The following is a 21,778-nucleotide window of genomic DNA, read 5'->3' as shown; positions in this document are numbered from 1 at the left end:
TGGTGGAAATAAATCGACGCATACATGAAAATAAAAGCGCATTGTGGTGCTATGGAAAATTTTAAACACAAAAAATAGAACAAAAGTAACATAGTAAAATGAAAATTAATGAAATAATTACAAAGAAAAATAAAATAACGTAAATTAATAATTAAATTAAAATAAAATAAGAAAATTTTTAAAAATTAAGGCAAATATTAATGAAAATTTAAGCAAATTTAATGAAAATATTTAAAGATAAATTAAAGAATTTTTGAATAATAAATACATTTTATGAAAATAAAAGATACTTTAAATGAAATCACAAATTTTTAAATTAATAATAAGGAAATAAATAAAATAATTTTAAATTAATATAAGGAAATAAATAAAATAATTTTAAATAAAACGAAAATGTGATTTAAAAAAAAAAATCTAATGAAAAATTAAATAGAAATTAATTGAAAATTAAATAAGAAAATTGAACATAAATAAAATAAAATTCATTTAATGAAGAATTTTAAATAAAATTCAACGATTTTAATTTCGATACAATTTAAAGGAAATGATTAGTGAATAATTTGCAAATTTTTAATGAAATTTTTTAAAATAATATGAATCACGATCTATTTAATAAATATTTTCAACAATTTCAAATTAAATTTTGAGAAAGATTCAACAATGTTTGAAAAAGTCAAATGAAATTCCTTTGCTACCACAGCATGGTTGTTCTTTAGTAATATCAACTAAATAATACCAATACATACATAAAGCGACGCTATGTTATACTCATATTATACGAAAAGGAAGAAGAAGAATAACTAAATGTGTTAAGGATATCCATTGGCCAGACGTATTGTGGAGAACGGCTTAAATTCTTGACGTTTTAAAAGCAACAATTTTACAACAAAACATCGGTCCTGGAGACAAATATTTTACAAAAAGAGATATTTTACTTTATCTACAATTTTTAGTATTTTTTGAATTGTAAAAAATAATTTAGGGCTATGATTATTTTTCAACAATTAACATTTTTTATAATAAATATATATTTTGATGTTGTTTTTTTTTTTATTTAATTTTCGACACTTTATTTTTTTATTTAATTTTTTTATTTTATTTTGATCGAATATTTTATTTTTTTAATTTTATTTGAATTTTTGAATTATCCATTTTGATATTTCCTTTAATTTGCAAAATTATTATCATTTTTTGTACTCCCTCTTCGAAAAAAAATGCTATGACTCATAAAAACAACCACCACATACATTTGCTAACGGGATTTTTTTTTGTCCATTTTGTTTTTTTCCTTTTCCCGTTAAACAAAAAATTGCTCTCTTTATGATTTTTGGCGCGAAATTTGTCTATTTCTCTCATTTTATTCCCCTTCGATCATTTTTTTCTGTTGTGGACTATTCAATTTAACGGGAAAAATTCTCTGCCTTCAATTTCTACGAATATTTCATGTGAATTTTAAAATTTCCAGCTAAATGTTGCCCTCCTATTTAATTTTTTTCAGGAATGATGTATGAATATGTTTTATTCCTTTTCAGCAAAATTTTTAAATGTTTTATACGCATTTTAAGACATTTGAATATGAATTTTCTCCGTATGGAATTACAAAATTATTTTTGCCGGATGTATTAGAGAAATTGGTAATAATTTATTATTTTTCAAAAATTTAAGAAGAAAATAATTGATTTGTTGAGACTTTTGATGTAAAATATAATTAAAAGTATTATAAAAAGAAATGCCAATAATATCTACCTTTGAAGTGATCGAAAAACAATTTTGTAAAACGCAATTAATTTCATGACATTTTCAAGTGTTCTAGGTGATATTTGGCCTGTAAAGAGGAATTTCTTTTGGGAATATTTTTCATAAAATTAACAAAAATTGACCAAATAACGTAGAAGAAAATGGCTTCTACTACTATTTTTAACAATTTTAGAACAAATTATGTTAAATTTCATAAAAAAATATTGCAAAATGACAATACATAACCGTTTGTCAGTGAATGCCTGTACCTTGGTTAGTATGAAGTATTCTGGGGATTTTGTAACTTTTCCCCGTAAATTATGACTTTTTGTGAATAATGTTATATTTTGATGTAAATATACAAATTCTGAAATGTTTTTTAAGAAATTTTTATAAAACTTATTAAGATTTGAGCTTTCAAATTTATTTCAAGAAAAACTTTTCTTCATTGAAATTATGCCAACAAGAGGATTTCTGCTGTCATAGACCACATAATAATTTCAATTTTTTCACATAGTAAAATATGAAATTTCATCGATATTTTTCTTTGATCCTAAAGTAAACATATCAGGCTACATTTTCAAAAAGAATTTTCAATTAATTTTTCATAAAAATTTGATTTTTTTAAATTTTAGTTGGAAATTTGTGATTACATTTTTATAATCTGCCAAGTTAAACGTTTATAATTCACAAACGGCAAGTGATAATTACACCAAACTTTCTTTAAAACATAGCCTGAAATCTATACTTTAAAGGTATAAAACATTTTTAGTGAAAATTATCAAAGCTTCTTCAGGAAAATTTAATTTCTCCGAAAACTTTTGTAAAAATTAAACACGCTTCCACACAATCTTTCGAAAAATTTACCAATTGACTACTATGCACATCTCATCTTTTCGATGTACCTACACTTTAGCTCGCCGCTAACAAAAATAATAGTACACATAAATTTGTGAGTGTATTTGTGTTAACAGTGAAATATAAACCAAACAGTGAATAACCATGTCTGACGCCGCCGTTGTTGAAGCCACCGCCTCCCCAGTTGCCGCTGTTGAGAAAAAGGCACCAAAAAAAGCCGCTGCCAAAGCAAAGAAGCCATCAGCTGCCCCTACCCACCCTCCAACCCAGCAAATGGTTGATGCCGCCATCAAGACCCTGAAGGAACGTGGAGGTTCATCATTGCCCGCCATCAAGAAATACTTGGCCAGCACCTACAAAGTAGATGCCCAAAATTGGCCCCCTTCATCAAGAAGTACTTGAAAGGTGCCGTTGCCAGTGGAAAATTGATCCAAACTAAAGGTAAGGGTGCTTCTGGTTCATTCAAATTGTCTGCTTCGGCCTCTAAGGAACCCAAAGCCAAGACTGCTGAAAAGAAGAAGAAGGCCCCAGCCGCTGGTGACAAAAAGAAGAAGGCTGCCGCCCCTAAAAAGGCCGCTGGTGAGAAGAAGGCAGCTGCCAAAAAACCCTCTGCCGCCAAGAAGACCGCTGAAAAGAAGAAGGCCGACAAAACAAAGGCAAAGGCTGCCAAGAAAACCGGTACAGTTAAAGCTAAACCAGCAAAGACCGCCGCCAAAGCATCTGCCACTAAACCAAAGGCACCCAAGGCAAAAACTGCAGCTGCTAAGCCCAAAAAGGCCGCAGCAGCAAAGAAGCCAGCTGCTAAGAAAACCGCCGCCAAGAAGTAATTTTTCCCAGAAAGATTACTTTTTCCACAATATTTTCGATATTCGAAAACATACTATCTAACAGCCCTTTTCAGGGCTACAAATTAAATTAAAAAAGAGAAAATATTATTTTCAACAGTTATCGTATATATTTGTTACCTAAATAAATAAGTAAATTGTACACGTGTTGATTTGGGAAAAAAATTACTTTCGCTAATTACTGTTCTTATTAGGTAATTTTATTGAGCCAATATAATCGTGGACGCCACTGGATTATTTTTTAACCCAGGTCATAAAAGATAATAAAATATTTAAATTTTTCCTAATTACCCACAGGTCATAATTCTCGAAAATCCCCATAATTTGGTCAATTTTATAATTTCTACTTAATTTTGAAAATTTTGTCATTTTCATATTCTCTGTTAAATTTCACTAATTTCATCCAAAAATGACATTTTGGCAAAATATTTACATTTTCCATCAATATATTTTTTCCTTTGATAATTTCTGCCTCAGCCTTATATTTCGTTGCTTTGCCGTTGTGCTGTATCAAAATGCTCACACATACATGATGCCCATTCGATGTTGATCAACGACGGCAAGGCAAATCACCACTAACACACGCACACATACACGACGACGATGGCTGTTATAGCATATCGCACAAGCAAGCAAGCAAAGGTTACACATAGGCACATATGCGAGTTAGCTAAATGCATGGAAAAATCATTGTATAGAGAAAAATATATTTCTTATGGAATTTATTCGTTATTACTAAATAATGATAAATTGTAGCTTCAACAAAATATGATCTCTTTTGAAATGTTTTTTGTGGCCCTGAAAAGGGCCTTTTAAGGTAGTATTTCGACGCATGAAAATGAAAAATATCAAGACATTTACTTGGAGCTGGTGTATTTAGTAACAGCCTTGGTACCTTCACTGACGGCGTGCTTAGCCAATTCACCGGGCAACAATAGACGGACGGCGGTCTGGATTTCCCGACTGGTGATGGTCGAGCGCTTGTTGTAGTGGGCCAAACGAGAGGCTTCGGCGGCAATACGTTCGAAGATATCGTTGACGAAACTGTTCATGATGCTCATGGCCTTGGAGGAGATACCGGTGTCGGGATGGACTTGCTTCAACACTTTGTAAATGTAGATAGCGTAACTCTCCTTACGCTTGGTACGTCTCTTCGACTTATCGCCCTTGGTAATGTTCTTTTGGGCTTTGCCGGCCTTCTTTGCTGCTTTACCACTGGTTTTAGGAGGCATTTTCACTTATTATTTTTTTTGAATCACACAAACACTTTTAACACTGTTCACAAATGATAACCAAAACGGGCAGCTATACAGAATTTGTAGATTGTAGTCGACAAGAATTTCAGGTAGTCACAGCTAGCAGGCACACACAAGGCAAACCACCCCATTATTGAAGAAATGTGTGTGTGAGAAAAGTATAAATAGCACGTTTCGATCCGAAAATTTTATCATTTGTGTTTTTCAGTGCTTAAGTGAAGTGTTTAAAACTAAAATAAAGTGAAAATGTCTGGTCGTGGTAAAGGTGGCAAAGTTAAGGGAAAGGCAAAGTCCCGTTCCAATCGTGCTGGTCTTCAATTCCCCGTCGGTCGTATCCATCGTCTGTTGCGCAAAGGCAACTATGCTGAGCGTGTTGGTGCCGGTGCTCCCGTCTATTTAGCCGCTGTCATGGAATATTTGGCTGCTGAAGTCTTGGAATTGGCTGGCAATGCTGCCCGTGACAACAAGAAGACTCGTATCATTCCCGTCACTTGCAATTGGCCATCCGTAACGACGAAGAATTGAACAAATTGCTGTCTGGCGTTACCATTGCCCAAGGTGGTGTATTGCCAAACATCCAAGCTGTTCTCTTGCCCAAGAAGACCGAAAAGAAAGCCTAAATTATTTCGAAAGGTATTATGGAATGAAAAAGAAGAAGAATACAGACCATCGTATGATTCCATAGAAAAATCAACCAATCCGTCCTTTTCAGGACGACAAAAAATATTTGAAAAGAGAAAGAAAATTGCGTCAAGCTACATTTGTATGAAAAAAATAAAAATTCTCAATAATTTTGTATTAGCCGTTGGCAGAATAACTGTTTTTCAAGTTCAAGTTCAAGTTTATTTTTTTCATCTGCTCTCTACACATAGTTATTTAATAACTTATTAACTAACAATATTTCTTAAGTCTATAGATTAAAAATACTTAGCATAAAGTCTTATTTTTCTAAGTTTATCTAAATAATACGATAAGGGGGGGTCACACATTTAATGTTACCTAAAATTAATTCAAAAAATTCTATAATACTTTAATGTAAATAAATTAACATTAATGAATTCCCTTAAAAAAAGATGAATAAAAAAAGGGACCCTAAATAACTGTTTTTCGTTGTCAGTTGCATATTTGTGTTGTCGTTGTTGTTGTCTCTTATGATTTCAGGAATAGAGCGAGCGCGAGAGAGGAGAGATCGTGGCGTCACCAAATGAGTATGTATACTATGAGGTAGAAGAAGAAGCATGTGGCAGTTGGTGGTGGCTGGCTGGCTGGGTAGTAATTTTATGTGAAAAAATCGTACCCCGGCGCATTCTTGGGGAAGGCATAAAGTAGACGATTTGCAAGGGAATTTTGGCGGCAAAGTAGTGTTTTGGTGGAAATAAATGGACACATACATGAAAATAAAAGCGCATTGTGGTGCTATGGAAAATTTTAAACACAAAAAATAGATTAAAAGTAACATAATGAAATGAAAATTAATGAAAATAATTACAAAGAAAAATAAAATAACGTAAATTAACAACTAAATTAAAATAAATAAGAAAATTTTAGAAAATTAAGGCAAATATTAATGAAAATTTAAAGAAATTTTAATGAAATATTTGAAAATAAATTAAAGAAATTTCGAATAATAAATAGATTTTATGAAAATAAAAGATACTTTAAATTAAATCAAAAATTTTTAAATTAATGAAAAGGAAATAAATTAAATAATTTTAAATTAATAATAAGGAAAAAATAAAATAAAATTAAATAAAACGAAAATGTTATTTTTAAAAATAATCTAATGAAAAATTAAATTAATTGAAAATTAAATAAGTAAATTTAACATAAATAAAATAAAATTAATTTAATGAAGAATTTTTAAATAAAATTCTGTGATTTTAATTTAAAAAAAAATTAATGATTTTAATTTTCGGTAAAATTTTAAAGGAAATGATTAGTGAATAATTTACAAATTTTTAATGAAATTTTTCGAAATAAAATAAATCAACGATCTATATTTAATAAAAATATTCAACAATTTCAAATTAAATTTTGAGAAAAGATTAAACAATGTTTGAAAAAGTCAAAATGAAATTCCTTTGCTACCACAGCATGGTTGTTCTTTAATAATGTCGACTAAACAGCAACAATACATACATAAAGTGACGCTATGTTATACTCATATTATACGAAAAGGAAGAAGAAGAACAACTGAATGTGTTTAGCGATGTGAGTTGCCGACGGCATGTTTGTGATCGGGAATAAAATACGAGACATCGGTAAAAGAAGGTTTTCGGTGAAAATATTCTGGAGAAAATTGAAACGAGTAAGTATTTATATTTTTTCTTTATTTGATTTTTAGACATTTTTCACGAATTGTGAGAAAAAAAATACGAGAAAGCTGAAAAAGAAAATTATTAGAAATTTTGACATAAAATTCCTACATTTCCTAAGGTAAGTGTTTATTTTTTATTTATTTTAATTTAAAAAATAGTTTTCAACCAGAAAGTATCTCTTTTTTGATATATTTTGTGGTCCTGAAAAGGACCGATTGTTTTGTTGTAAAAAAGATTTCTCCAAATTGCGTCAAGAATTTGTTTAACCGCCGAAACCGTACAAGGTACGGCCTTGTCTCTTCAAAGCATATACGACATCCATAGCGGTGACGGTTTTACGCTTAGCATGTTCGGTGTAGGTGACAGCATCACGAATAACGTTTTCCAAAAACACCTTCAGAACACCACGAGTTTCTTCGTAAATCAGGCCAGAGATACGTTTTACACCGCCACGACGAGCCAAACGTCTAATAGCTGGCTTGGTAATACCTTGGATGTTATCACGGAGCACTTTCCTGTGACGTTTAGCGCCACCTTTTCCCAAGCCTTTACCACCTTTACCACGACCAGTCATTTTTTCACTTTAGTTTATTTCACTTATCACTTCACGAACAGTTTGAGCACTAATGTTTTTTTCCGGCGATTCCGCTCGTATTTATACAAAATTTGAGGCTCTCTCCAACCATTTAACGCACAAGTAAAGTATGTACAGTTATGTGTGTGTGTACATTTGCCGTTAGTATTGTATGTTCTCTCTTGTGTGTGCGTGTACATTTGGTATACGGATAGGTAAGAATTCACTAACATATCAACCCCGAAAGTTGATGCTAACAGCACAATTTTCTATAAATACTCGTTTTCGTGGCGATGGCAACGTTATTACAGTGTTAACCGTGTTTGTGTGCATATCTCTAGTGAAGTGAAAAAATTCAAGTGAAAAATGGCTCGTACTAAGCAAACTGCCCGTAAATCGACCGGTGGAAAGGCTCCCCGTAAACAACTAGCTACCAAAGCTGCCCGTAAGAGTGCCCCAGCCACCGGCGGTGTTAAGAAGCCTCATCGTTTCCGTCCTGGTACAGTTGCTTTGCGTGAAATCCGTCGTTACCAGAAGAGTACTGAATTGTTGATCCGCAAATTGCCCTTCCAACGTTTGGTTCGTGAAATCGCTCAAGATTTCAAAACTGACTTGCGTTTCCAGAGCTCTGCTGTTATGGCCTTGCAAGAAGCCAGTGAAGCCTACTTGGTTGGTCTTTTCGAAGATACTAACTTGTGCGCCATCCATGCTAAGCGTGTCACCATCATGCCTAAGGATATCCAATTGGCCAGACGTATTCGTGGAGAACGTGCTTAAATTCTTGACGTTTTAAAAGCAACAATTTTACAACAAAACAATCGGTCCTTTTCAGGACCACAAATATTTTACAAAAAAGAGATATTTTTACTCAATCTACAATTTTTAGTATTTTTTTGAAATAAATAAAAATAATTTAGGGCTATGATTATTTTTCAACAATTAACATTTTTATAATAAAGATATATTTTTTGATGTTGTTTTTTTTTTTTTTCGTTGATGATTTTTCGACACTTTATTTTTTTATTTAATTTTTTTATTTTATTTTGATCGAATATTTTATTTTTTGAATTTTATTTGAATTTTTTGAATTATCCATTTTGATATTTTCCTTTAATTTGCAAAATTATTATCATTTTTGTACTCCCTCTTCGAAAAAAAATGCAATGACTCATAAAAACAACCACCACATACATTTTGCTAACGGGATTTTTTTTTGTCCATTTTGTTTTTTTCCTTTTCCCGTTAAACAAAAAATTGCTCTCTTTATGATTTTTGGCGCGACATTTGTCTATTTCTCTCATTTTATTCCCCTTCGATCATTTTTTTCTGTTGTGGACTATTCAATTTAACGGGAAAAAATTCTCTGCCTTCAATTTCTACGAATTATTTCATGTGAATTTTAAAAATTTCCAGCTAAAATGTTGCCCTCCTATTTAATTTTTTTCAGGAATGATGTATGAAATATGTTTTTTTCATTTTCAGCAAAATTTTGAATTGTTTTATACGCATTTTAAGACATTTAATATGAATTTCTCCATATGGAATTACAAAATTATTTATGCCCGATGTATTTAGAGAAATTGGTAATAATTTATTATTTTCAAAAATTGAAGAAGAAAATAATTGATTTGTTCAGAATTTTGATGTAAAATATAATTAAAAGTATTATAAAAAGGAATGCCAATAATATCTACCTTTGAAGTTGATCGAAAATCAATTTTGTAAAACGCAATTAATTTCATGACATTTCTAAGTGTTCTAGGTGATATTTGCCTGTAAAGAGGAATTTCTTTTTGGGAATATTTTTTTATAAAATTAACAAAAAATTGACAAAATAACGTAGAAAATGGCTTTTAATACTATTTTTATAAATTATAGAACAAATTATGTTAAATTCACTAAAAAATATTGCAAAATGAAAATACATAACCGTTTGTCAGTGAATGCCTGTACATTGGTAGTATGAAGTATTCTGGGGATTTTGTAACTTTTCCCCGTAAATTATGACTTTTTGTGAATAATGTTATATTTTGATGTAAATATACAAATTCTGAAATGTTTTTTAAGAAATTTTTATAAAACTTATTAAGATTTGAGCTTTCAAATTTATTTCAAGAAAAACTTTTCTTCATTGAAATTATGCCAACAAGAGGATTTCTGCTGTCATAGACCACATAATAATTTCAATTTTTTCACATAGTAAAATATGAAATTGCATCGATATTTTTCTTTGATCCTAAAGTAAACATATCAGGCTACATTTTCAAAAAGAATTTTCAATTAATTTTCGTAAAAAATTTGATTTTTTTAAATTTTAGTTGGAAATTTGTGATTACATTTTTATAATCTGCCAAGTTAAACGTTTATAATTCACAAACGGCAAGTGATAATTACACCAAACTTTCTTTAAAACATAGCCTGAAATCTATACTTTAAAGGTATAAAACATTTTTAGTGAAAATTATCAAAGCTTCTTCAGGAAAATTTAATTTCTCCGAAAACTTTTGTAAAAAATTAAACACGCTTCCACACAATCTTTCGAAAAATTTACCAATTGACTACTATGCACATCTCATCTTTTCGATGTACCTACACTTTAGCTCGCCGCTAACAAAAATAATAGTACACATAAATTTGTGAGTGTATTTGTGTTAACAGTGAAATATAAACCAAACAGTGAATAACCATGTCTGACGCCGCCGTTGTTGAAGCCACCGCCTCCCCAGTTGCCGCTGTTGAGAAAAAGGCACCAAAAAAAGCCGCTGCCAAAGCAAAGAAGCCATCAGCTGCCCCTACCCACCCTCCAACCCAGCAAATGGTTGATGCCGCCATCAAGACCCTGAAGGAACGTGGAGGTTCATCATTGCCCGCCATCAAGAAATACTTGGCCAGCACCTACAAAGTAGATGCCCAAAAATTGGCCCCCTTCATCAAGAAGTACTTGAAAGGTGCCGTTGCCAGTGGAAAATTGATCCAAACTAAAGGTAAGGGTGCTTCTGGTTCATTCAAATTGTCTGCTTCGGCCTCTAAGGAACCCAAAGCTAAGACTGCTGAAAAGAAGAAGAAGGCCCCAGCCGCTGGTGACAAAAAGAAGAAGGCTGCCGCCCCTAAAAAGGCCGCTGGTGAGAAGAAGGCAGCTGCCAAAAAACCCTCTGCCGCCAAGAAGACCGCTGAAAAGAAGAAGGCCGACAAAACAAAGGCAAAGGCTGCCAAGAAAACCGGTACAGTTAAAGCTAAACCAGCAAAGACCGCCGCCAAAGCATCTGCCACTAAACCAAAGGCACCCAAGGCAAAAACTGCAGCTGCTAAGCCCAAAAAGGCCGCAGCAGCAAAGAAGCCAGCTGCTAAGAAAACCGCCGCCAAGAAGTAATTTTTCCCAGAAAGATTACTTTTTCCACAATATTTTCGATATTCGAAAACATACTATCTAACAGCCCTTTTCAGGGCTACAAATTAAATTAAAAAAGAGAAAAATATTTTCAACAGTTATCGTATATATTTTTGTTACCTAAATAAATAAGTAAATTTGTACACGTGTTTGATTTTGGGAAAAAAAATTACTTTCGCTAATTACTGTTCTTATTAGGTAATTTTATTGAGCCAATATAATCGAGGACGCCACTGGATTATTTTTTAACCCAGGTCATAAAAGATAATAAAATATTTAAATTTTTTCCTAATTACCCACAGGTCATAATTCTCGAAAATCCCCATAATTTGGTCAATTTTATAATTTCTACTTAATTTTGAAAATTTGTCATTTTCATATTCTCTCAAATTTCACAAATTTCACCCAGAAATGACATTTTGGCAAAATATTTACATTTTCCATCAATATATTTTTTCCTTTGAAAATTTCTGCCTCAGCCTTATATTTCGTTGCTTTGCCGTTGTGCTGTAACAAAATGCTCACACATACATGATGCCCATTCGATGTTGATCAACGACGGCAAGGCAAATCACCACTAACACACGCACACATACACGACGACGATGGCTGTTATAGCATATCGCACAAGCAAGCAAGCAAAGGTTACACATAGGCACATATGCGAGTTAGCTAAATGCATGGAAAAATCATTGTATAGAGAAAAATATATTTCTTATGGAATTTTATTCGTTTATTACTAAATAATGATAAATTGTAGCTTCAACAAAAATATGATCTCTTTTGAAATGTTTTTTGTGGCCCTGAAAAGGGCCTTTTAAGGTAGTATTTCGACGCATGAAAATGAAAAATATCAAGACATTTACTTGGAGCTGGTGTATTTAGTAACAGCCTTGGTACCTTCACTGACGGCGTGCTTAGCCAATTCACCGGGCAACAATAGACGGACGGCGGTCTGGATTTCCCGACTGGTGATGGTCGAGCGCTTGTTGTAGTGGGCCAAACGAGAGGCTTCGGCGGCAATACGTTCGAAGATATCGTTGACGAAACTGTTCATGATGCTCATGGCCTTGGAGGAGATACCGGTGTCGGGATGGACTTGCTTCAACACTTTGTAAATGTAGATAGCGTAACTCTCCTTACGCTTGGTACGTCTCTTCGACTTATCGCCCTTGGTAATGTTCTTTTGGGCTTTGCCGGCCTTCTTTGCTGCTTTACCACTGGTTTTAGGAGGCATTTTCACTTATTATTTTTTTGAATCACACAAACACTTTTAACACTGTTCACAAATGATAACCAAAACGGGCAGCTATACAGAATTTGTAGATTGTAGTCGACAAGAATTTCAGGTAGTCACAGCTAGCAGGCACACACAAGGCAAACCACCCCATTATTGAAGAAATGTGTGTGTGAGAAAAGTATAAATAGCACGTTTCGATCCGAAAATTTTTATCATTTGTGTTTTTCAGTGCTTAAGTGAAGTGTTTAAAACTAAAATAAAGTGAAAATGTCTGGTCGTGGTAAAGGTGGCAAAGTTAAGGGAAAGGCAAAGTCCCGTTCCAATCGTGCTGGTCTTCAATTCCCCGTCGGTCGTATCCATCGTCTGTTGCGCAAAGGCAACTATGCTGAGCGTGTTGGTGCCGGTGCTCCCGTCTATTTAGCCGCTGTCATGGAATATTTGGCTGCTGAAGTCTTGGAATTGGCTGGCAATGCTGCCCGTGACAACAAGAAGACTCGTATCATTCCCCGTCACTTGCAATTGGCCATCCGTAACGACGAAGAATTGAACAAATTGCTGTCTGGCGTTACCATTGCCCAAGGTGGTGTATTGCCAAACATCCAAGCTGTTCTCTTGCCCAAGAAGACCGAAAAGAAAGCCTAAATTATTTCGAAAGGTATTATGGAATGAAAAAGAAGAAGAATACAGACCATCGTATGATTCCATAGAAAAATCAACCAATCCGTCCTTTTCAGGACGACAAAAAATATTTGAAAAGAGAAAGAAAATTGCGTCAAGCTACATTTGTATGAAAAAAATAAAAATTCTCAATAATTTTGTATTAGCCGTTGGCAGAATAACTGTTTTTCAAGTTCAAGTTCAAGTTTATTTTTTTCATCTGCTCTCTACACATAGTTATTTAATAACTTATTAACTAACAATATTTCTTAAGTCTATAGATTAAAAATACTTAGCATAAAGTCTTATTTTTCTAAGTTTATCTAAATAATACGATAAGGGGGGGTCACACATTTAATGTTACCTAAAATTAATTCAAAAAATTCTATAATACTTTAATGTAAATAAATACATAATGAATTCCCTTAAAAAAAGATGAATAAAAAAGGGACCCTAAATAACTGTTTTTCGTTGTCAGTTGCATATTTGTGTTGTCGTTGTTGTTGTCTCTTATGATTTCAGGAATAGAGCGAGCGCGAGAGAGGAGAGATCGTGGCGTCACCAAATGAGTATGTATACTATGAGGTAGAAGAAGAAGCATGTGGCAGTTGGTGGTGGCTGGCTGGCTGGGTAGTAATTTTATGTGAAAAAATCGTACCCCGGCGCATTCTTGGGGAAGGCATAAAGTAGACGATTTGCAAGGGAATTTTGGCGGCAAAGTAGTGTTTTGGTGGAAATAAATGGACACATACATGAAAATAAAAGCGCATTGTGGTGCTATGGAAAATTTTAAACACAAAAAATAGATTAAAAGTAACATAATGAAATGAAAATTAATGAAAATAATTACAAAGAAAAATAAAATAACGTAAATTAACAACTAAATTAAAATAAAATAAGAAAATTTTAGAAAATTAAGGCAAATATTAATGAAAATTTAAAGAAATTTTAATGAAAATATTTGAAAATAAATTAAAGAAATTTCGAATAATAAATAGATTTTATGAAAATAAAAGATACTTTAAATTAAATCAAAAATTTTTAAATTAATGAAAAGGAAATAAATTAAATAATTTTAAATTAATAATAAGGAAAAAATAAAATAAAATTAAATAAAACGAAAATGTTATTTTTAAAAAATAATCTAATGAAAAATTAAATTAATTGAAAATTAAATAAGTAAATTTAACATAAATAAAATAAAATTAATTTAATGAAGAATTTTTAAATAAAATTCTGTGATTTTAATTTAAAAAAAAATTAATGATTTTAATTTTCGGTAAAATTTTAAAGGAAATGATTAGTGAATAATTTACAAATTTTTAATGAAATTTTTCGAAATAAAATAAATCAACGATCTATATTTAATAAAAATATTCAACAATTTCAAATTAAATTTTGAGAAAAGATTAAACAATGTTTGAAAAAGTCAAAATGAAATTCCTTTGCTACCACAGCATGGTTGTTCTTTAATAATGTCGACTAAACAGCAACAATACATACATAAAGTGACGCTATGTTATACTCATATTATACGAAAAGGAAGAAGAAGAACAACTGAATGTGTTTAGCGATGTGAGTTGCCGACGGCATGTTTGTGATCGGGAATAAAATACGAGACATCGGTAAAAGAAGGTTTTCGGTGAAAATATTCTGGAGAAAATTGAAACGAGTAAGTATTTATATTTTTTCTTTATTTGATTTTTAGACATTTTTCACGAATTGTGAGAAAAAAAATACGAGAAAGCTGAAAAAGAAAATTATTAGAAATTTTGACATAAAATTCCTACATTTCCTAAGGTAAGTGTTTATTTTTTATTTATTTTAATTTAAAAAATAGTTTTCAACCAGAAAGTATCTCTTTTTTGATATATTTTGTGGTCCTGAAAAGGACCGATTGTTTTGTTGTAAAAAAGATTTCTCCAAATTGCGTCAAGAATTTGTTTAACCGCCGAAACCGTACAAGGTACGGCCTTGTCTCTTCAAAGCATATACGACATCCATAGCGGTGACGGTTTTACGCTTAGCATGTTCGGTGTAGGTGACAGCATCACGAATAACGTTTTCCAAAAACACCTTCAGAACACCACGAGTTTCTTCGTAAATCAGGCCAGAGATACGTTTTACACCGCCACGACGAGCCAAACGTCTAATAGCTGGCTTGGTAATACCTTGGATGTTATCACGGAGCACTTTCCTGTGACGTTTAGCGCCACCTTTTCCCAAGCCTTTACCACCTTTACCACGACCAGTCATTTTTTCACTTTAGTTTATTTCACTTATCACTTCACGAACAGTTTGAGCACTAATGTTTTTTTCCGGCGATTCCGCTCGTATTTATACAAAATTTGAGGCTCTCTCCAACCATTTAACGCACAAGTAAAGTATGTACAGTTATGTGTGTGTGTACATTTGCCGTTAGTATTGTATGTTCTCTCTTGTGTGTGCGTGTACATTTGGTATACGGATAGGTAAGAATTCACTAACATATCAACCCCGAAAGTTGATGCTAACAGCACAATTTTCTATAAATACTCGTTTTCGTGGCGATGGCAACGTTATTACAGTGTCTACCGTGTTTGTGTGCATATCTCTAGTGAAGTGAAAAAATTCAAGTGAAAAATGGCTCGTACTAAGCAAACTGCCCGTAAATCGACCGGTGGAAAGGCTCCCCGTAAACAACTAGCTACCAAAGCTGCCCGTAAGAGTGCCCCAGCCACCGGCGGTGTTAAGAAGCCTCATCGTTTCCGTCCTGGTACAGTTGCTTTGCGTGAAATCCGTCGTTACCAGAAGAGTACTGAATTGTTGATCCGCAAATTGCCCTTCCAACGTTTGGTTCGTGAAATCGCTCAAGATTTCAAAACTGACTTGCGTTTCCAGAGCTCTGCTGTTATGGCCTTGCAAGAAGCCAGTGAAGCCTACTTGGTTGGTCTTTTCGAAGATACTAACTTGTGCGCCATCCATGCTAAGCGTGTCACCATCATGCCTAAGGATATCCAATTGGCCAGACGTATTCGTGGAGAACGTGCTTAAATTCTTGACGTTTTAAAAGCAACAATTTTACAACAAAACAATCGGTCCTTTTCAGGACCACAAATATTTTACAAAAAGAGATATTTTTTACTCAATCTACAATTTTTAGCATTTTTTTGAAATAAATAAAAATAATTTAGGGCTATGATTATTTTTCAACAATTAACATTTTTTAAAATAAAGATATATTTTTTGATGTTGTTTTTTTTTTTTCGTTGATGATTTTTCGACACTTTATTTTTTTATTTAATTTTTTTATTTTATTTTGATCGAATATTTTATTTTTTTTTTTTAATTTTATTTGAATTTTTTGAATTATCCATTTTGATATTTTCCTTTAATTTGCAAAATTATTATCATTTTTGTACTCCCTCTTCGAAAAAAATGCTATGACTCATAAAAACAACCACCACATACATTTTGCTAACGGGATTTTTTTTGTCCATTTTGTTTTTTTCCTTTTCCCGTTAAACAAAAAATTGCTCTCTTTATGATTTTTGGCGCGAAATTTGTCTATTTCTCTCATTTTATTCCCCTTCGATAATTTTTTTCTGTTGTGGACTATTCAATTTAACGGGAAAATTCTCTGCCTTTAATTTCTACGAATTATTTCATGTGAATTTTAAAAATTTCCAGCTAAAATGTGCCCCACGTATTTAATTTTTTTCAGGAATGATGTATGAAATATGTTTTATTCCTTTTCAGCAACATTTTTAAATGTTTTATACGCATTTTAAGAGATTTAATATGAATTTTCTCCGTATGGAATTACAAAATTATTTTTGCCCGATGTATTTAGAAGAAATTGGTAATAATTTATTATTTTCAAAAATTGAAGAAGAAAATAATTGATTTGTTGAGAATTTTGATGTAAAATATAATTAAAAGTATTATAAAAAGGAATTCCAATAATATCTACCTTTGAAGTTGATCGAAAATCATTTTGTAAAACGCAATTAATTTCATGACATTTCCAAGTGTTCTAGGTGATATTTGCCTGTAAAGAGGAATTTCTTTTTGGGAATATTTTTTCATAAAATTAACAAAAATTTGACAAAATGACGTAGAAAATGGCTTCTAATACTATTTTTATAAATTTTAGAACAAATTATGTTAAATTTCATAAAAAATATTGCAAAATGAAAATACATAACCGTTTGTCAGTGAATGCCTGTACATTGGTAGTATGAAGTATTCTGGGGATTTTGTAACTTTTCCCCGTAAATTATGACTTTTTGTGAATAATGTTATATTTTGATGTAAATATACAAATTCTGAAATGTTTTTTAAGAAATTTTTATAAAACTTATTAAGATTTGAGCTTTCAAATTTATTTCAAGAAAAACTTTTCTTCATTGAAATTATGCCAACAAGAGGATTTCTGCTGTCATAGACCACATAATAATTTCAATTTTTTCACATAGTAAAATATGAAATTTCATCGATATTTTTCTTTGATCCTAAAGTAAACATATCAGGCTACATTTTCAAAAAGAATTTTCAATTAAATTTTCATAAAAAATTTGATTTTTTTAAATTTTAGTTGGAAATTTGTGATTACATTTTTATAATCTGCCAAGTTAAACGTTTATAATTCACAAACGGCAAGTGATAATTACACCAAACTTTCTTTAAAACATAGCCTGAAATCTATACTTTAAAGGTATAAAACATTTTTAGTGAAAATTATCAAAGCTTCTTCAGGAAAATTTAATTTCTCCGAAAACTTTTGTAAAAAATTAAACACGCTTCCACACAATCTTTCGAAAAATTTACCAATTGACTACTATGCACATCTCATCTTTTCGATGTACCTACACTTTAGCTCGCCGCTAACAAAAGAAAAATAATAGTACACATAAATTTGTGAGTGTATTTGTGTTAACAGTGAAATATAAACCAAACAGTGAATATAAACAACTGGAAGTGAAAACAAATTACTGAAGGCAAATATTACCTTCAGGGAGATAAAATTCGTTTTCAAACAAACTGAGCTACAAGCGGACGTTATTACATATGAACGTCTTACAGGCGGCAGATAAGTCTGCTGCCGATAAGCTGCTACTGGGCGAAAATAAATCATCCGCCACCGAGACTACAGCATTCATAAATGTTGACAACATGAATGCTGGCAACGCAGATACAACTAAACCGTTGCAGAGACAAACTACAGACGAGATTGGTGAATGGCAAGAGGTAAAATATGCCAGGCCGCAACTAAAACGGAAATGCGACTCGCCAACCAACTACTCTGAAATGAACGCAGTCATTAGACAACTGCAAGATAAGATTATCTCGCTGGAGAATCAAAATAAAGTACTGACAGCCGAGCTGACATTTCTAAAAAATATGCAGGATGAATCAGCTAGGCAACTTACAGCAGCTCACTCCAAGGAAATGAGCTGCAAACGAATTATCACTAACCTCGAAAAACAAATTGCTCCAACTAATGAAAACAAGAGCAATAGAAATAAATGCAGTAATGATGCTACCTTGAAGATGGACTATGCTGACACACTGCCAGTGCAGCCTGTGGATACACCGCCGGTACCACGAATAAACATACTGAGTGCATGCCGAGCCTCAGAAAAAAAGAAGGATGTGCCTAATGCGACAAAGGCAACTACACAACCAGATATACCAGCCATATCAACCGAAAGCAGGGAAGATATTAGCTCAATAACACCAATGTCTGCAGCTCAGAAAAAGAAGAAGCCCAGGCGTAAGGTTAAAATAATATCGCAGACCAACTACATGGACACGAGCGACAACAATACTACAGCTGATAAGGGCGCTTCATCGGAGTCACCTAACATCAAACGTAAGTCGATACCTCTTATAACGGCCTATAATGTCAATATAAAAGAGTTTAGAAGTTTAATTACGACCGAAATCGGACACGAAGACTTTTCAATTAAGGTTGTCAATAAAAAAAAGGCAAACTTTCAAATGGCATCCATCGAAGACCATTCGAAGATTAGAGCACTTTTTATCAGCAGGGGCATAAATTTTTTTACGTACTCCTCTAAAGATCAGACTCCTCACTCCATCATTATGGAAAGATTATCCTCGACATATGATGCCGAGGATATTAAGGATGGCCTCTTAAACCTAGACATTAACCTTGAAGTTCTAAGAGTAATTTATTTAGATTTTGAGAAGTGGCTCATCCACTTCAGTAAAGGATCAGATATAGATCGCCTGTTCAAAGTCCGCAAGTTCCTTAACTGCGGCATTTCACTCAGAAGAGATACAAAAAAGGGTCTAACCCAATGCCACAATTGCCAACGGCCAACTCACTCCTCAGGGGGCTGTGGTATGCCATACAGGTGTTGTAAGTGTGGGGGAGCACATGGCCCTAAGAAGTGTCACATCCCTCCCGGTGTCCTTAGGCCCACCATGATTGAGGTTAAAGATCCCATAACGGGCCAAATCTCCAAAAAACCGGATTACATTTTTAAATGCGTAAATTGCAACAAGGAGGGACACGCTGCCAACTCACGCGAATGTCCAATTCGACAATCGCGACTTGCAAAAATTAAATCCGATGCGGTTGCAAAAAATAATAAAAAAGCAACACGTCAAAATAGATTTTCGGCCAATAGTGGCAAAGTTAAAATGGGTGTCTCTTTTGCTGAAATTACGAAACAGAACGATCTGTCACAAAACACACCTACACACAATTCAGTGGCCAATACAGGGGATAGGCCTATGACTGACATAATGACCTCATTCGAAAACTTTGATCAAATTTGCAAGAAGAATTTCGGCAACGATTTCTTCTCATGCCTTGCGAAAGTCCGCAAATACGCCAAGGACTTAAATAGTGTAAATCAAGATTGCCAAGCTAAGGCTATGATTGGCATCTTAACATCACTCTGCTCTGATGACTAGATCTATCAAGTGCATGTTCGCCAACGTCAACTCATTAGTATCGAGGCACAAGAAACACTTTTTAAATCTGTTTCTTAAAGACCATCGGCCTGATGTGATGATGTTGGCGGAGCATATGGTGCCTACCCATGCGAATTTGGTCATGGAGGGCTATAAAACCTTTTTGCAGAGAAGAATAGATAGAACTGGCCGCGGTACTGCAATCCTTGTTAAGCAAAACATAAAATGCGAACAAGTAGTCCTAGATTCTGGTAGCATAGAAAATTGTTGTATTAAATTATTTAGGGTAGATGGGTCGACGCTACATGTAGTGAGCATGTACTGTAGACCTGGCGATGGGTTTAGCTCCTCTGATCTCGAATGCCTCAGACCTTTGGCGAGAGACGGACACATCATCATTGGAGCTGATCTCAACGCCCGACATATCAGCTGGGGCGGTACCACCTCCTGCTCTAGAGGCAGATCCATAGCCGATTTCATTTTAGGGTGTCCGGACCTTACAGTAATTCCTACTGACGGCCCCACCCGAATAAGTAGAAGTTCTGAAACATACATCGACATATGCTTAGCCTCCCCTGGCATAGATATTGACGATAATGGAGGTAGAGGTATCAGCACCACCGATTGTAATTCCGATCACTTGGCAATTACTATCAATGTGCGTGGCATAATCCCTATAATCACCAGAAATGCAAAATTTTTTGATTACAAAAAAATTGATATACGTAGGTTTAATAGGATACTAGGGGAAGATTTGCCCAGCTGCCAACTCCCTATTAACCGAAATGTCACGGTTTCGGAAATAGATATAGGTATTGAGAAAATGGTGGATATTTTCCAAAGGGCTATGGATGAATCTATCCCAAAAGTTAAAAAAGGCAATAGAGGATTACGCCCTCTTCCCTCTAATATTCTGGACCTCATCCGGGAAAAGAAACGACTACGCCGTACGCTCTACCGCTGTAGAGACCCATTTAGGTATGACGATATCAAGAATAATATTAATAACCTTGACAGAACTATTCAGGGGGCTATTTCACAACACGACAGTGAGCACTGGATAAGCTTCCTGAATGGTATCACTATGAACGAAAGAGTGTACGGCAAAGTCAAGGCTGCCGCTGGCATTAGGCGCAGTACCATACCTGCTCTTTCTGACGATAATGGAACTGCTATATATATTGACGAGGATAAAGCCAATATCATCGCTGATTCTATTCAAGGCATGATTACTGCACCACGTCCCCAAGATGGTAGTATTAATATTATAGAACAAGAATTCAATAGTAGGTCTCCCCTGGTAAATTTTTCTGAAAATTTACTAGCGGATGGCTCTGAACATATCCCAGAACTCAGTCTTATATCCCCTGAGGATATAGGCGCTGCAGTCAAGAGGAGACCCAACAGTAAATCCAGTGGACCCGATGGAATCCCTGAGTTTGTACTTAGAAAGACTGATAATTCAACATGGTCCACTTTGGCTATAATCTATAACCATTGCTTAAACCTGGGTTATTTCCCCAATATTTGGAAGACCGCCATAACTGTTCCCATCCCAAAGCCAGGAAAGGACCCCACAAGGCCAGATAGTTATAGACCTATTAGTCTACTATCAGCATTTGGGAAACTACTAGAATACTTCATCCTACAACAGATTTCCTTGGAAATTGAGGACCGCGGACTACTTTCTGACAGCCAGTTTGGCTTCAGGAAAGGACTGTCCACGTCACATGCCCTCACAGTCCTTGGGAATCATGTTTCTAATGCCCTAAACAATAGGCATATTACAATAGGGATTAGCCTGGATTTCTCCAGGGCATTCGACAACGTATGGCACAATGCCATTGTTTATAAAATGGTTAATTTAAACATGGATCGCAATACCTGCAGAATTGTAGCGGACTTTCTAAAATCAAGAAAGTTCAAAGTTAGAATCGGAGATTCCTTCTCCACGGACAGGAATATATACGCAGGCGTC

At 33.7% G+C, this 21,778-nt stretch overlaps 7 protein-coding genes and 1 pseudogene across 7 annotated transcripts; 4 read left to right on the top strand and 4 right to left on the bottom strand.

Annotated features, from left to right (window-relative positions):
• The first annotated feature begins 2,686 nt into the window (after positions 1-2,686).
• LOC131806053 (histone H1-like) lies at positions 2,687-3,465 on the top strand. Its single transcript, XM_059129947.1, is given in 2 exon segments — positions 2,687-2,956; positions 2,959-3,465. Coding segments are annotated over 2 exon segments (681 nt in total). The 5' UTR covers positions 2,687-2,739; the 3' UTR covers positions 3,423-3,465.
• Positions 3,466-4,238: 773 nt separating this feature from the next.
• On the bottom strand, positions 4,239-4,720 carry LOC131806062 (histone H2B). The gene has a single exon (XM_059129956.1). The coding sequence runs from the start codon at positions 4,670-4,672 to the stop codon at positions 4,298-4,300; it is 375 nt and encodes a 124-aa protein (XP_058985939.1). The 5' UTR covers positions 4,673-4,720; the 3' UTR covers positions 4,239-4,297.
• A 188-nt stretch (positions 4,721-4,908) lies between these two features.
• LOC131806060 (histone H2A-like) lies at positions 4,909-5,424 on the top strand (annotated as a pseudogene).
• A 1,781-nt stretch (positions 5,425-7,205) lies between these two features.
• On the bottom strand, positions 7,206-7,641 carry LOC131806065 (histone H4). Its single transcript, XM_059129959.1, has one exon. It carries the CDS (start codon positions 7,586-7,588, stop codon positions 7,277-7,279), a length of 312 nt encoding a protein of 103 aa, XP_058985942.1. The 5' UTR covers positions 7,589-7,641; the 3' UTR covers positions 7,206-7,276.
• A 2,580-nt stretch (positions 7,642-10,221) lies between these two features.
• On the top strand, positions 10,222-11,102 carry LOC131806052 (histone H1-like). The gene has a single exon (XM_059129946.1). It carries the CDS (start codon positions 10,275-10,277, stop codon positions 10,956-10,958), a length of 684 nt encoding a protein of 227 aa, XP_058985929.1. The 5' UTR covers positions 10,222-10,274; the 3' UTR covers positions 10,959-11,102.
• A 585-nt stretch (positions 11,103-11,687) lies between these two features.
• On the bottom strand, positions 11,688-12,252 carry LOC131806063 (histone H2B). The gene has a single exon (XM_059129957.1). It carries the CDS (start codon positions 12,211-12,213, stop codon positions 11,839-11,841), a length of 375 nt encoding a protein of 124 aa, XP_058985940.1. The 5' UTR covers positions 12,214-12,252; the 3' UTR covers positions 11,688-11,838.
• Positions 12,253-12,448: 196 nt separating this feature from the next.
• On the top strand, positions 12,449-12,965 carry LOC131806059 (histone H2A). The gene has a single exon (XM_059129952.1). The coding sequence runs from the start codon at positions 12,484-12,486 to the stop codon at positions 12,856-12,858; it is 375 nt and encodes a 124-aa protein (XP_058985935.1). The 5' UTR covers positions 12,449-12,483; the 3' UTR covers positions 12,859-12,965.
• A 1,781-nt stretch (positions 12,966-14,746) lies between these two features.
• On the bottom strand, positions 14,747-15,164 carry LOC131806066 (histone H4). The gene has a single exon (XM_059129960.1). It carries the CDS (start codon positions 15,127-15,129, stop codon positions 14,818-14,820), a length of 312 nt encoding a protein of 103 aa, XP_058985943.1. The 5' UTR covers positions 15,130-15,164; the 3' UTR covers positions 14,747-14,817.
• Positions 15,165-21,778: the final 6,614 nt, after the last annotated feature.

This window comes from Musca domestica, unplaced genomic scaffold, assembly GCF_030504385.1.
Source record: "Musca domestica strain aabys unplaced genomic scaffold, Musca_domestica.polishedcontigs.V.1.1 7, whole genome shotgun sequence".
Classification (NCBI taxonomy): Eukaryota; Metazoa; Arthropoda; class Insecta; order Diptera; family Muscidae; genus Musca; species Musca domestica.
This window is presented reverse-complemented; position numbering and strand designations above follow the sequence as displayed.